This window comes from Mirounga angustirostris, unplaced genomic scaffold (assembly GCF_029215605.1).
Source record: "Mirounga angustirostris isolate CCGP_5_RB_7025 unplaced genomic scaffold, mMirAng1.0.hap1 SCAF_2, whole genome shotgun sequence".
NCBI lineage: Eukaryota > Metazoa > Chordata > Mammalia > Carnivora > Phocidae > Mirounga > Mirounga angustirostris.
In genome coordinates this window covers 100950069-100963783 of record NW_026991710.1, presented here as the reverse complement: position 1 = coordinate 100963783, position 13715 = coordinate 100950069, and the positions used below count along the sequence as shown (strand labels likewise).

General features: G+C 42.1%; 1 protein-coding gene across 2 annotated transcripts; it reads right to left on the bottom strand.

The window, feature by feature from the left end:
• Positions 1–234: 234 nt before the first annotated feature.
• Positions 235–12989, bottom strand: LOC135363644 (rho GTPase-activating protein 20-like). Of its 2 annotated transcripts, none has more exons than XM_064585007.1 (8): positions 12243–12989; positions 10830–11005; positions 7452–7561; positions 6732–6921; positions 5015–5126; positions 3475–3650; positions 1919–2080; positions 235–402 (listed from the first exon to the last, which is right to left on the bottom strand). In XM_064585007.1, exons 1-8 carry the CDS (start codon positions 12271–12273, stop codon positions 289–291), a joined length of 1071 nt encoding a protein of 356 aa, XP_064441077.1. In that variant the 5' UTR covers positions 12274–12989; the 3' UTR covers positions 235–288. The 2 variants fall into 2 exon arrangements, with proteins under 2 accessions (XP_064441077.1, XP_064441078.1); XM_064585008.1 differs by having other exon boundaries at positions 5036–5126.
• Between the last annotated feature and the right edge of the window lie 726 nt (positions 12990–13715).

Sequence of the window (13715 nt, the reverse complement as noted above, 5' to 3'; positions counted from 1 at the left end):
TTGCTCTTGATCTGTCTTGGACCAGGGAATTTTGTCTACAAGTTTCAAGGATCCAGAAGGTGTAAAACGGCCAAGGAGTCCACATTAATAAGATCAGGAGAAGAACAATAATAGCCCTAAAGCGTGCCTCTATTCTGAAGCTGGGCCCCATGGGTGTGAAGACTTGAAACTCTTTGGCGTTGGTCATGATTATAGTGGGCAAAGCTGGAAAACGTAAGCTAATATTTTCCTCATAGTATATTGGGTGTATTTTGGAGATGTTACCAGAGTAGAGTAATTATTGCATCGTTACCTCCGACCTGCAGTTATCATCTCCTCTTCGTTGCCTTGATCAATAACACCGAGCCATTTGTCATAGAGATCAGATAAAAATACACTTCCTGGGATATTTCTTAGAAAGTCCTTAGGGAGATAAAAAAATATGTGTATATATTATAGAAAATATGTATTGGAAATATTCCAGAGAAAATATGTAGTTAAAAAATTCAGTTCAGCCCCCACTTCCTTTACAGATACCCAAACTGGGACCCACACGGAGCTCGGCTCTGACTCTCCATTGACTTGCACACGCAGGAGCAGGTGCTTGGATTTTCTCCCGCTAAAACTTAGAGGCATAAAAGCAGAGCTTAGCCTGTGGTGGCAATGAAGATAAAGCTCCCTTCTATCATCTGGAACTTATTTTGTGTGTGTGCTTTTTTTTTTTGCAAAGTACCACAAACTGACAGGGTCTGGCTATAGACCATCCTAAATCCTATTAGCTTCCTGGACAGAAATACACATACCCATGTTGCTTGTTTTAGACAAGGTGCTAGCTCTTAGCTCTAGCAAGAAAAGGCCTGAAACAATTAAAACACAGGCAGGTGGGCTCTTGCACACATATTAGGAAAGAACTAGGTCTTCTCACTCGGGGTATGTGTGCTCCCTGGAAGAAAGCTACTCGCACAATTGGTTCATTCTTCCTTTTCTTAACTGTCTAAAAGTCGAGAGTCTAAAGGCAGACTCACTGTGGTCCTGAGGATAGATTCATTTCTAGTTTAGGCCAATTGTCCAGTTAGTTTGCCATGATATTATCAAGGCCAAGGTCGCAGAGTCTGATTCTCCACCAAGATCCGTCAACTTCAGGAAGAGAAAACTTTAGAAATGTCTAAGCACTCTCCCCACAAGTGCTCACCCTCTTCCTAGTCGGTGCTTATAACACGGAATCAGGAAAGAACCTCCTAACTCTTGCTAGAAAATCGATTCCATGTGTGCACCTTACAGAGGGCAACACTCATCTTGCTACCTAGTGTATCATCATTCTTCTCCTGTCTCCTGATGCCTGTATGTATATTACTACTGGATATCACTATGACCCCAGTGTAGGAGTGGTTACCTAAGACATTTCTGGACCTTGCTATTGATCCCATCTTCGAACATTAACGGGGGACAAGGGAAGACCAAATGTGACTGAGATTCTACGACTGTAGTCATTACTACGTTAACATAGGGTTGTTCAGAGCTGTTCATAAGTGCCAAGGTGGATGGATTAAATTCTTTCCCTGTTCTATTTCTTTGGGAAAGTTTGCCTTCATTAGGAGGGGGGTGAGGATGTTTTCATGGGTAAACTGTGTGTATGTATCGGTGCGTATTTCGAAATTTATTATCATGACTAGTAGTCATTTCAGTATTAGTATTTTGCATGGAGTCTTCAGGAGTGAAGGTGGGGAGGGCGGTGTGTAGTGAAAACAGAAAGTATTTCTAACACATGGGGCTTTTAACTCCTAAAGTAGCTTCCTTACATTTTGATTTTGTCAAGCGTTTTTCAGCTTGTCAGGTTCTTAATCTATTATGCCCGTTATGGTTCTTGAGCAGTCATGATGAAGGACACCAATCATAGCTTCAGTTACTCGTGTGTGGATAATGCTAGAACCTTCCCTACCTTTAAGACGGATGCGACCACATGAACAGATTCGCTGTACGGGTTCACTTTGACGCCAGAATTTAGTTTCTCCTTTAGCACATGGCAGGATTTTATATTGGCTGATTTTCTGAAGATGCCTTTTGTGAGTGGCCCTTTTTGATGAATAAAGGAAAGCATACCCTGTAGGAAGAAAAGAAAAGTATATGGTATCTCATATCCACAAACGCAGAGCACAAGCTTGCCTCCGTTTTGAAAGAGGAGGGGAATGTACTGGTACACTGTTTTAGAGCGGGAAGGACCAAAGTCAATTTAGATTGTTTTTTTTTTTTTTTTTTCAGTGTCTCTCTCTATACTTTCTACCCAAATATCCATTTTACAGTCATACACTGAAACATTTTAAACACTTCTTTTAATCAGATTTTCCTTTCCATTGAGTTTCCACTCTTAAATCAAACTTCTCTGCTTCAAGGCCTTTGCGGAATCACCGTCTGTTTCCTACTTTACCATTCTTTTCTCATTATTCCCCTACGTAGATGCTCTTCCCCAAGTATGGAAGTCTATTTAGGGAATACTCATTTCCCATTTGTTTATTTATCTTTAAGTGACTGTATACTCCTTTCCTACGTGTTCTATTTCCTTCCCTCTTTTAAAGTCAGGCTCAGAAACTCTCTTCTCCTTCTCTGATTACCCTCCCTTCTCATGAGTCTTTCATTGTCTTTTGCTCTATCTTCATGTCCTCTCTCTGCTGTGTAGAATCTTAATAAGGGCTGGACTCAGGGAATCCAACGGATCTGAAGTCTATTATGCTACTTATCTATTGTGTGAGCTGGGGCACAGACATCCTGTACTGAGGCTTTTCTGATTCGTTTAGGCAGTGCGGAGGATGATAATCCTAGCTAGCCCCTAAATTTCTGTGATGCAAGGAAGTGGGGTAGTAGCTACCAGGTAACATGCTAGCTAATACGATACATTTCTTCATAGCTAGCAGAACGTTCCCTACATCCCGTACAGTGCTTGCAGAGACACCGAATACTCAGTGAATGTCCACACTGACAATTCACTACAGCATTTTGAGATAACACAGGCCAAACTCTGTGGCTATCATTTGACATATTCTGTTAGGATTAACAGATTCCTATTTGCCAGAGGATGAGTCTATGCTCGTGTCAGATGTTTGCAGTTGTTAGACTGAGTAGACTCCGCTGAAGGAGACTTGAGACTCATGTGAGTGCAGGAAGGCAATGAAGGGGGAGTGTGAAGATGAGGTGGACTCTCAGAGACTCATATACACAGAGTCCATTCTGACTGATCTGAACAAGCCTCCGCATGTCTTTGTGGAAACAAGACCCAAGTGGAATGGACAAGAATGTCTTTTCCTGTTGTATTTGCCTCATGACTCTGATGGACCTAAGTCAGATTCTGTTCCTTGAAATAACAGTAACAAGCTTCTGAGCCAAAGCCATGGGGTGTCTAATGACTTCTCCATTTGGAGATAGATTTGGATGAGGACACGTGGCCTCTCAGAGTTTCCCCACCTCAGAAGAGCTATAGAAGACCAAAATGAGATGACCTACCAGAATTGGGAAGGCCAGGTTGTCTTTATAACACACAACCATGAGGCAAACTCCAAAGAGCTGTGCTGGCTTTGCAGAATGCGGGGCTGTGCACTGGTTTTGCTGGCAAGTGCTGGAGCCCCACCAAAAGGCCCTGTCTCTGAAAGAACGGCTTTTCACAGTTTTTTGGCCGGAGTCTAAGGAAGAAGAGAGAGTACTAGTAGTAGTAGTTGTTGTTTAATACGCTGAAACTTCTTCTTCCTTTTTTTTTTTTTTTTACAGATTTTATTTATATTTTAATAGAGGGAGAGAGACAGCGAGAGAGGGAACAGAAGCAGGGGGACGGGGAGAGGGAGAAACAGGCTTCCCTTGTAGCAGGGAGCCCGATGCGGGGCTCGATCCCAGGACCTCGGGATCATGACCTGAGCTGAAGGCAGTTACTTAACGACTGAGCCACCCAGGTGCCCCAGACACATCTTAATTCCTGATGACTTGTATTTTCCTAAAGATTTCCTCAAATCAATGTGGTAAGCATCATAAAACCAAGAAATGTCAGAAATATGGAGGGATTGATGAAATGTGTCTCCAGGTTCTGAATCGAAAGTCTACCTTCCAAGGTGGACTGCTGACAGCTGTTATTAGCTAGGCTCAAAAGATACTAGCTTTAGTCTCAGGGGCACTTCTCCTAGTCTTATTAATGGCTTTTTTTGGATTACATCCATCATCTTATTTATTCTACACAACAATTCTAAGATTTAGACATTATTTTTATCCATATTTAGAGATGAATTAACTGATGCTGATCTGGTATAACTGCCCAAAGATAATATAGGTGGTAAATGCGGGCACAGGAATTTACACTCTGGAGAGGTAGTTTGACATCAAGTCAAGTCCTTTTTTCTCAATGATGCCAGTTCTTTTCAACCCATTTTAAAGGCCACTGGAATCCTGTGGTGCCTCAAGAGCCCCTGAGCCAAAAGAGGACGGAGGGGAAGAAAGGCCCCTTGCTCTGGCTTCAACCAGAGCACTTCTAATATACATAAATATATATATTATGATAATATATTTATATAGTATAAGTATCTCATTATATATTAAATATAACTACATACATATGTATGATGTGTTTTACATATATATATATGTATATACAAATATATACATACATATACATACATCCTGTACTGAGGCTTTTCTGATTCGTTATTACATATATACATATATATACAAATATATATGTATATATATGTATAGCACGCTTTTAGAATTTTGTTAGAAAAAATTCCCAAACACTATAGCATACCATGATGAGTCGTAATGCCTTTATGATCTACACTAGAAACTTCTTGAAATCAGAGACCTCATCTTATCCTTTCTTTGGTCTCACAACAGTGTGGACCTCCCTTGACCTGTGAGCCAGCCTTTGGAAGAAGGAGCACATGGAAATCATTGCCCTGGTGATGCGCTGGGCTCCAGAACAGCACTGTCTATGCATCTCCCATGACCCTTGGCAGCCTTGCTGTCTGCATCTCACTAAAGCCAATTAAATTATTCCCAGTACCTGCAGTCTTCTCGCTCTTACCACGACTCATTGAGTTCTCTCCCAAGAAGGAAGTGATGTCTTCTCCAAATATCCTGAGGCAATTTTCAAGGAGAAATTGTACAAGAGAAATCTGTAACACAAAAAGACAAAAATGGGGTGTTCTTTTCCATAGGCCATAGTTAGAAAACACATTTTGCATATAGACCTTGGATCTTAGAAAAAACGTGAAGGACTTGTCAGAAAAATTCAGAGTTGATAAAAATACGTAGAAACCAGGGGCACCTGGGTGGCTCAGTCAGTTACGCGTCTCCCTTCAGCTCAGCTCATGATCCCAGGGTGCTGGGATCAGCCCTATATCTGGCTCCCTGCTCAGCGGGAAGCCTGCTCCCACTCTCCCTGCTTGTGTTCCCTCTCTGTCAAGTAAATAAATAAAATCTTAAAAAAAAAAACCCAAAAAACATAGAGACCAGAGTTCTCTAGGAAATAACTTAGAATGACTGATGCTTTCCCGTGTACTTTGGGTACACATTTTGAAATACTGCTCATCTGTGGGCTAAAGTTTTAATGCGTGGCCCAGTTTCATAGCTAACATTTTGGGATCAGTGGTTATATCTTTAAGCCTAGGATAAATTTCGGGGCCCCTCAGTTGAGCGTCTGACTCTTGATTTCGGCTCAGATCACAATCTCATGGTGGTGAGATCCAGCCCCACATGGAGCCAACTTTCGGCTCTGGGCTCAGCAGGGAATCGGCTCGGGCTTCTCCCTCTCCCTCTTCTTCTGCCCCTGCCCCGCTCACACTCTCTTTCCCTCTCTCAAAGAAATAAATATCAAAAAATAAATAAAACTAGGATAATTTTCAAAGTAGCCCACCTTATTAAAGTTTACCTATTTTTTGTTTTTAAATTTTGTTTCCAGTTCTATTGAGCTGTAACTGATGTATAACATCTTATGAAACTTTATAAAGTATAAACAAAAACTTAAAACGATTTCTTAAATGAAGAAGAATCTTAAAGTTGAGAAGCAGAGATTTTGGTGGGGTTGTGAGGGAAAACCCACATAGCTGGACAGAAAATGTATCTGTCTGTCTAAGTTCAGTACCTTCTCACGCATTGGTTTGCCTCATGCTGGCGCTCTCTGTGTGAGCTTGGGGAAGACCTGTCATCTTGTTAGGATGGTCTGGAATCTTTTGCTAGTTTCCATAAGATGCAGCAGAGGTGAAAAAGTAGTCGAGTACTTTTCTAGATGAGCCACAATTGGCAGAGGAAGGCCAATGTGTTTGGAGCCATGGGGGCTCATATTGCCCAGGCCACCCAGGATGTGCCAGTGATGACCGGAGGAGCTGGCTGTTGTCGCCATTGTGTAGTGAGGAAACCATGGCTTTGCCCAAGGTTACGAGTCCCTCAGGGATTAGGCTGAGAGTTGAACCTTGACTGGTGAAGCTCCAAAGCCCAAGTTCCTTTCTATCGTATCACAGAACTCTTTTCTCTCTCATTTAGTCAGTCTAGTGCTTAGTCTCCTGGAGGGGGAAGAAGTGACTCGACTGCTCCGAGTTTCCCATTTAACGACACCCCTTCCCAGACTCCGTGAGAGTAGGATAAAGAACTCTGCCACTCCACAGGGGCCTAATGAAAATGTGCACTTCACAAAGTTCCATCCGTCAGAGTTACTACTGCACATGTCCGGTTCAAAGTAGGGATTCTACCCCCTGGGGGACAAGAATGACACCTCTCATTACCTTTTTTATCAAGTTGTCTTCCAATTCCAAGGTGCCGGAATCAGGTGGGTAAAGAACGCTTGGGGCTATACAAACAGATAAATTATAAGCTGTCATCTGATTGGATGAGGAATGTTGCTCAATGTTGTATAGCACTCCAAAAAGGTATCGCAAGAGAACAACATTTGCTCTTGGCAGCTGGGGTAAAAGCCTAAGGTCAGAAAAATACACATTTAAATTAGGCAAGTGATTCCAGTTAGGAGGTTGGAAAAAAAAGACAGGGAACAGGATACATCCTTGTATATCTAGCACACAACCCGCTGTAGCAGAGTTCCAGGCATGAATGTATACAAAATTGTTGCCCTGAATTCAGTTCCTGCACCAGATAAAATCTTCTCTGGTTAGTGAAATGTTTGACAGACCTTTAAGGTCATAGCCCTGGCAATTGATGTTCTTGCATCTGTCTTGTACCAGGGGATTTCCACTAACAGTTTCATGTATCCAAAAGATGTAAAACGGCCAAGGATTCCACATTAATAAGATCAGGAGAAGAACGATAATAGCCCTAAAGTGTGTCTCCATTATGAACCTGGCCCCCATGGGTGTGAAGAATTGAAACTCTTTGGCATTGGTCATGATTATAGTGAGCAAAGCTGCAAAACGTAAGCCAATGTTTTCCTAATAGTATGTTGGCTGTATTTTGGAGATGTGACCAGAGTAGAGTAATTATTGCATCATTACCTCTGGGCTGCAGTTATATTCTCCTCTTCGTTGCCTTGATCAATAACACCGCGCCATTTGTCATAGAGATCAGATAAAAATATACTTCCGTGGGTATTTCTAAGAAAATCCTTAGGGAGATAAAAAAAAACTATGTATATATATTATAGAAAATATGTAATGGAAATATTCCAGAGAAAATATGTAGTTAAAAAATTCAGTTCAGCCCCCACTTCCTTCACAGATACCCAAACTGTGACCCACACGGTGCTCGGCTCTGACTCTCCATTGACTTGCACACGCAGCAGCAGATGCTTGGATTTTCCCCCACTAAAACTTAGAGGCATAAAAGCAGAGCTTAGCCTGTGGTGGCAATGAAGATAAAGCTCCCTTCTATCATCTGGAACTTATTTTTTGTGTGTGCTTTTTTTGCAAAGTACCACAAACTGACAGGGTCTGGCTATAGACCATCCTAAATCCTATTAGCTTCTTGGACAGAAATACACATACCCATGTTGCTTGTTTTAGGCACAGTGCTAGCTCTTAATTCTAGCAAGAAAAACCCTGAAACAATCAAAACACAAACAGGTGGGCTCTTGCACACATATTAGGAAAGAACTAGGTCTTCTCACTCGGGGTATGCGTGCTCCCTGGAAGAAAGCTACTCTCACAATTGCTTCATTCTTCCTTTTCTTAACTGTCTAAAAGTCGAGAGTCTAATGGCAGACTCACTGTGGTCCTGAGGATAGATTCATTTCTAGTTTAGGACAATTGTCCAGTTAGTTTGCCATGATATTATCAAGGCCAAGGTTGCAGAGTCTGATTCTCCACCAAGATCTGTCAACTTCAGGAGGAGAAAACTTTAGAAATGTCTAAGCACTATACCCAGAAGTGCTCACGCTCCTCCTAGTCAGTGCTTATAACACAGATCAGGAAAGAACCTACCAACTCTTGCTAGAAAATCGATTCCATGTGTGCACCTTACAGAGGGCAACACTCATCTTGCTACCTAGTGTATTATCATTCTTCTCCTGTCTCCTGATGCCTATATGTATATTACTACTGGATATCACTATGGCCCCAGTGTAGGAGTGGTTACCTAAGTCATTTCTGGACTTTGCTATTGATCACATCTTCGAACATTAATGGGGGACAAGGGAAGACCAAATGTGACTGAGATTCTAAGACTGTAGTCAGTACTACATTAACATAGGGTTGTTCAGAGCTGTTCATAAGTGCCAAGCTGCATGGATTAAATTCTTTCCCTGTTCTATTTCTTTTTTTTTTTTTTTCTTATTCATTTGAGACACAGAGATAGAGAGAGAGAGCATGAGGAGGGAGAGAGGCAGAGGGAGAGGGAAAAACAGGCTCCCCGCTGAGCAGGAAGCCCTATGCGGGGCTCGATCCCAGGACACTGGGATCATGACCTGAGCCGAAGGCAGACGCTTAACCATCTGAGCCACCCAGGCACCCCTCCCTGTTCTATTTCTTTTGGAAAGTTTGCCTTCATTAGGAGGGGGGTGAGGATGTCTGCTTCGGTAAACAGTGTGTTTGTGTCAGTGCGTATTTTGAAATTTATTATCATGACTGTAGTCATTTCACTATTAGTATTTTGCATGGAGTCTTCAGGAGTGAAGGTGCGGAGGGCCGTGTGTGGTGAAAACAGAAAGTATTTCTAACACATGGGGCTTTTAACTCCTAAAGTAGCTTCCTTAAATTTTGATTTTGTCAAGCGTTTTTCAGCTTGTCAGGTTCTTAATCTACTATGCCTGTTATGGTTCTTGAGCAGTCATGATGAAGGACACCAATCATCGCTTCAGTTACTCACGTGTGGATAATGCTAGAACCTTCCCTACCTTTAAGACGGATGTGAACACATGAATAGATTCCCTGTACGGGTTCACTTTGATCCCAGAATTTAGTTTCTCCGTTAGGACTCTGCGGGATTTTATATTGGCTGAGTTTCTGAAGACGCCTTCTGTGAGTGGCCCTTTTTGATTAATAAAGGAAAGCATACCGTGTAGGAAGAAAAGAAAAGTATATGGCATCTCATATCCACAAACGCAGAGCACAAGCTTGCCTCCGTTTTGAAAGAAAAGGGGAATGTAATGGTACAATGTTTTAGAGCGGGAAGGACTAAAGTCAATTTAGATTGCTGTTTTTTCAGTGTCTCTCTATATACTTTCTACCCATATATCCATTTTACAGTCATACACTGAAACATTTTAAACACTTCTTTTAATCAGATTTTCCACTAAGTTTACACTTTTAAATCAACCTTCTCTGTCTCAAGGCCTTTGGGCAATCACCGTCTCTTTCCTACTTTACCATTCTTTTCACATTTTTCCCTTACATACATGCTCTTCAGCAAGTTGGAAGTCTATTTAGGAAATACTCATTTCCCATTTGTTTATTTCTCTTTAAGTGACTGTATACTCCTTTCCTACTTGTTCTATTTCCTTCCCTCTTTTAAAGCCAGGCTCAGAAACTCTCTTGTCCTTCTCTGATTACCCTCCCTTCTCATGAGTCTTAAATTGTCTTTTGCTCTATCTTCATGTCCTCTCTCTGCTGTGTAGAATCTTAATAAGGGCTGGACTCAGGGAATCCAACGGATCTGAAGTCTATTATGCTACTTATCTATTGTGTGAGCTGGGGCACATACATCCTGTACTGAGGCTTCTCTGATTCGGTTAGGAAGTGTGGAGGATGATAATCCTAGCTAGCCCCTAAATTTGCTGTGATGCAAGGACCTGGGGTATTAGCTAACAGGTAACATGCTAGCTAAGAAGATACATTTTTTCATAGCTAGCAGAACGTTCCCTACATCCCGGACAGTGCTTGCAGAGACACCGAATACTCAGTGAATGTCCACACTGACAATTCACTACAGCAGCTTGAGATAACACAGGCCAAACTCTGTGGCTTTCATTTGACATATTCTGTTAGGATTAACACATTCCTATTTGCCAGAGGATGAGTCTATGCTCGTGTCAGATGTTTACAATTGTTAGACTGAGTAGACTCCGCTGAAGGAGACATGAGACTCATGTGAGTGCAGGAAGGCAATGAAGGGAGAGTGTGAAGATGAGGTGGACTCTCAGAGACTCACATACACAGAGTTCATTTTGACTGATCTGAACAAGCCTCCACATGTCTTTGTGGAAACAAGACCCAAGTGGAATGGAGAAGAATGACTTTTCCTGTAGTATTTGCCTCATGACTCTGCAGGACCTAAATCAGATTCTATTCTTTGAAATAACAGTAACAGAGCTTCTCAGCCAAAGCCAGGGGCTGTCTAATGACTTCTTCATTTGGGGATAGATTTGGATGAGGACGCTTGGCCTCTCAGAGTTTCCCCTTCTCAGGAGGGCTATTGAAAACCAAAATGAGATGACCTACCAGAATTGGGAAGGACAAGTTGTCTTTATCACACACATCCATGAGGGAAACTCCAAAGAGCTGTCCTGGCTTTGCGGAAGGTGGGGCTGTGCACTGGTTGTGCTGGGAAGTGCTGGAACCCCGACAAAACGCCCTGTCTCTGAAAGAACGGGTTTTCACAGTCTTCAGGCTGGAGTCTAAGGAAGAAGTGAGAGTACTCGTAGTAGTAGTTGTTGTTTAATATGTTGAACCTTCTTTTTCCTTTTTTTTTTTTTTTACAGATTTTATTTATATTTTGACACAGAGAAAGAGACAGCAAGAGAGGGAACACAAGTAGGGGGAGGGGGAGAGGGAGAAGCAGGCTTCCATTGGAGCAGGGAGCCCGATTCGGGGCTCGGTACCAGGACCCCAGGATCATGACCTGAGCTGAAGGCAGATGTTTAACGACTGAGCCACCCAGGTGCCTCAGATTCATCTTAATTCCTGATGACTTGTATTTTCCTAAAGATTTCCTCAAAGCATGTGGTACGTGTCATGAAAACAAGAAATGTCAAAAATATGGAGGGATTGATGATACGTGTCTCCAGGTTCTGAATCGAAAGTCTACCTTCTAAGGTGGACTGCTGCCAGGTAGCTGTGATTAGCTAGGCTCAAATCATACTACCTCTAGTGTCAGGGGCACTTCTCCTAGTCCTATTAATGGCTTTTTTTGGATTACATCCATCATCTTATTTATTCTACACAACAATTCTAAAATTTAGACATTATTTTTATCCACATTTTAGAGATGAATAAACTGATGCTGAGCTGGTATAACTGGCCAAAGATAATATAGCTGGTAAATGGGGGTAGAGGAATTTATACTCTGGAGAGGTTGTTTGACATCAAGTCAAGTTCTTTTTTCTCAAAGATGCCAATTCTTTTCAACCCGTTTCAAAGGGCACTGGAATCCTGTGGTGCCTCAAGAGCCCCTGAGCCAAAAGAGGAGGGAGGGGAAGAAAAGCCCCTTTCTCTGGCTTCAACCAGTGCACATGTAATATACATAAATATATACATTATGTTTATATATTTATATAGTATCAGTATATAATTATGTAATATATATAACTACATAGATATATATATAGCACCCATTTAAATTTTGTGAGAAAAAGTTCCCAAACACTGTGGCATACCATGATGAGTCCTAATTCCGTTATGATCTACACTAGAAACTTCTTGAAGTCAGAGACCTCATTTTATCCTTTCTTTGGTCTCACAACAGTGTGGAACCTCCCTTGACCTGTGAGCCAGCCTTCGGAAGAAGGAGCCCATGGAAATCCTTGCCCTGGCGATGCTCTGGGCTCCAGAACAGCTCTGTCTAAGCATCTCCCATGACCCCTGGCAGCCTGGCTGTCTGCTTCTCACTAAAGCCAATTAAATTATTCCCGGTACCTGCAACCTGCTCGCTGTTACCACGACTCATTGAGTTCTCTCCCAAGAGGGAAGTGATGTCTTCTCCAAATATTTTAAGGCAATTTTCAATGAGAAATTGTACAAGAGAAATCTGTAACACAAAAAGACAAAAATGGGGTGCTCTTTTCCATAGGGCATAGTTATAAATCACATTATATATATAGACCTTGGATCTAAGAAAGAATGTGAAAGATTTCCCAGAAAAATTCAGAATTGATAAAAATACATAGAGACCAGGAGCGCCTGGGTGGCTCAATCGGTCAAGCGTCTGCCTTCAGCTCAGCTCATGATCCCAGGGTGCTGCGATCAGCCCTACATCGGGCTCCCTGTTCAGCGGGAGGCCTGATTCTCCCTCTCCCACTCCCCCTGCTTGTGTTCCCTCTCTCGCTGTGTCTGCCTCTGTCAAGAAAATAAATATAATCTTAAAAAATAATAATAAAATAAAAAACAGAGACCAGAATTCTCTAAGAAATAACTTAGGAAGAGTGATACTTTTCCGTGTACTTTGGGTACACATTTTAAAATACTGCTACTCAGTAGGCTAAAGTTTTAATATGTGGCCTAGTTTAATAGCTAACATTTTGGTATCAGTGGTTACATCATTAAGCCTAGGATAATTTTGGGGGCCCCTCAGTTGAGCATCTGACTCTTGATTTTGGTTCAGATCACTATCTCATGATGGTGAGATCCAGCCCCACATGGAGCCAACTTTGGGCTCTGTGCTCAGCAGGGAATCAGCTTGGGCTTCTCCCTCTCCCTCTCCCTCTTCTTCTGCCCCTGCCCCGCTCACGCTCTCTCTTTCCCTCTCTCAAATAAATACATATCAAAAAATAAATAAAACTAGGATAATTTTCAAAGTAGCCTACCTTATTAAAGTTTACTTATTTTTTGTTTTTAAATTTTGTTTCCAGTTTTACTGAGCTGTAACTGATGTATACCATCTTATGAAACTTTATAAAGTATGAACAAAAACTTAAGAAAACCATTTCTTAAATGAAGAAGTATCTTAAAGTTGAGAAGCAGGGATTTTGGTGGGGTTGTGAGGGAAAACCCACACAGCTGGAGAGAAAATGTATCTGTCTGTCTAACTTCAGTCCCTTCTCACTCATTGCTTTGCCTCATGCTGGCTCTCTCTGTGTGAGCTTGGGGAAGACCTGTCATCTTATTAGGACATTCTGGAATCTCTTGCTAGTTTCCATATGACGTAGCAGAGGTGAAATAGTAGCTGAGTACTTTTCTAGATGAGCCACAATTGGCAGAGGAAGGCCAATGTGTTTGGAGCCATGGGGGCTCATATTGCCCAAGCCACCCAGGATGTGCCAGTGATGACCGGAGGAGCTGGCTGTTGTCGCCATTGTGTAGTGAGGAAACCATGGCTTTGCCCAAGGTTACGAGTCCCTCAGGGATTAGGCTGAGAGTTGAACCTTGACTGGTGAAGCTCCAAAGCCCAGG

Bases quoted from the DNA above. Each gene is read 5' to 3' on its own strand.
- LOC135363644 (XM_064585007.1), bottom strand. From the start codon at position 12,273: ATGAGTCGTGGTAACAGCGAGCAGGTTGCAG. The intron at 7,562-10,829 runs GTAGGTCATCTC...TATCTCCCTAAG, and splicing joins ACTTGTCCTTCCCAATTCTG to GATTTTCTTAGAAATACCCA. The intron at 5,127-6,731 runs GTAATGAGAGGT...TTTGTGTTACAG, and splicing joins AAGACAACTTGATAAAAAAG to ATTTCTCTTGTACAATTTCT.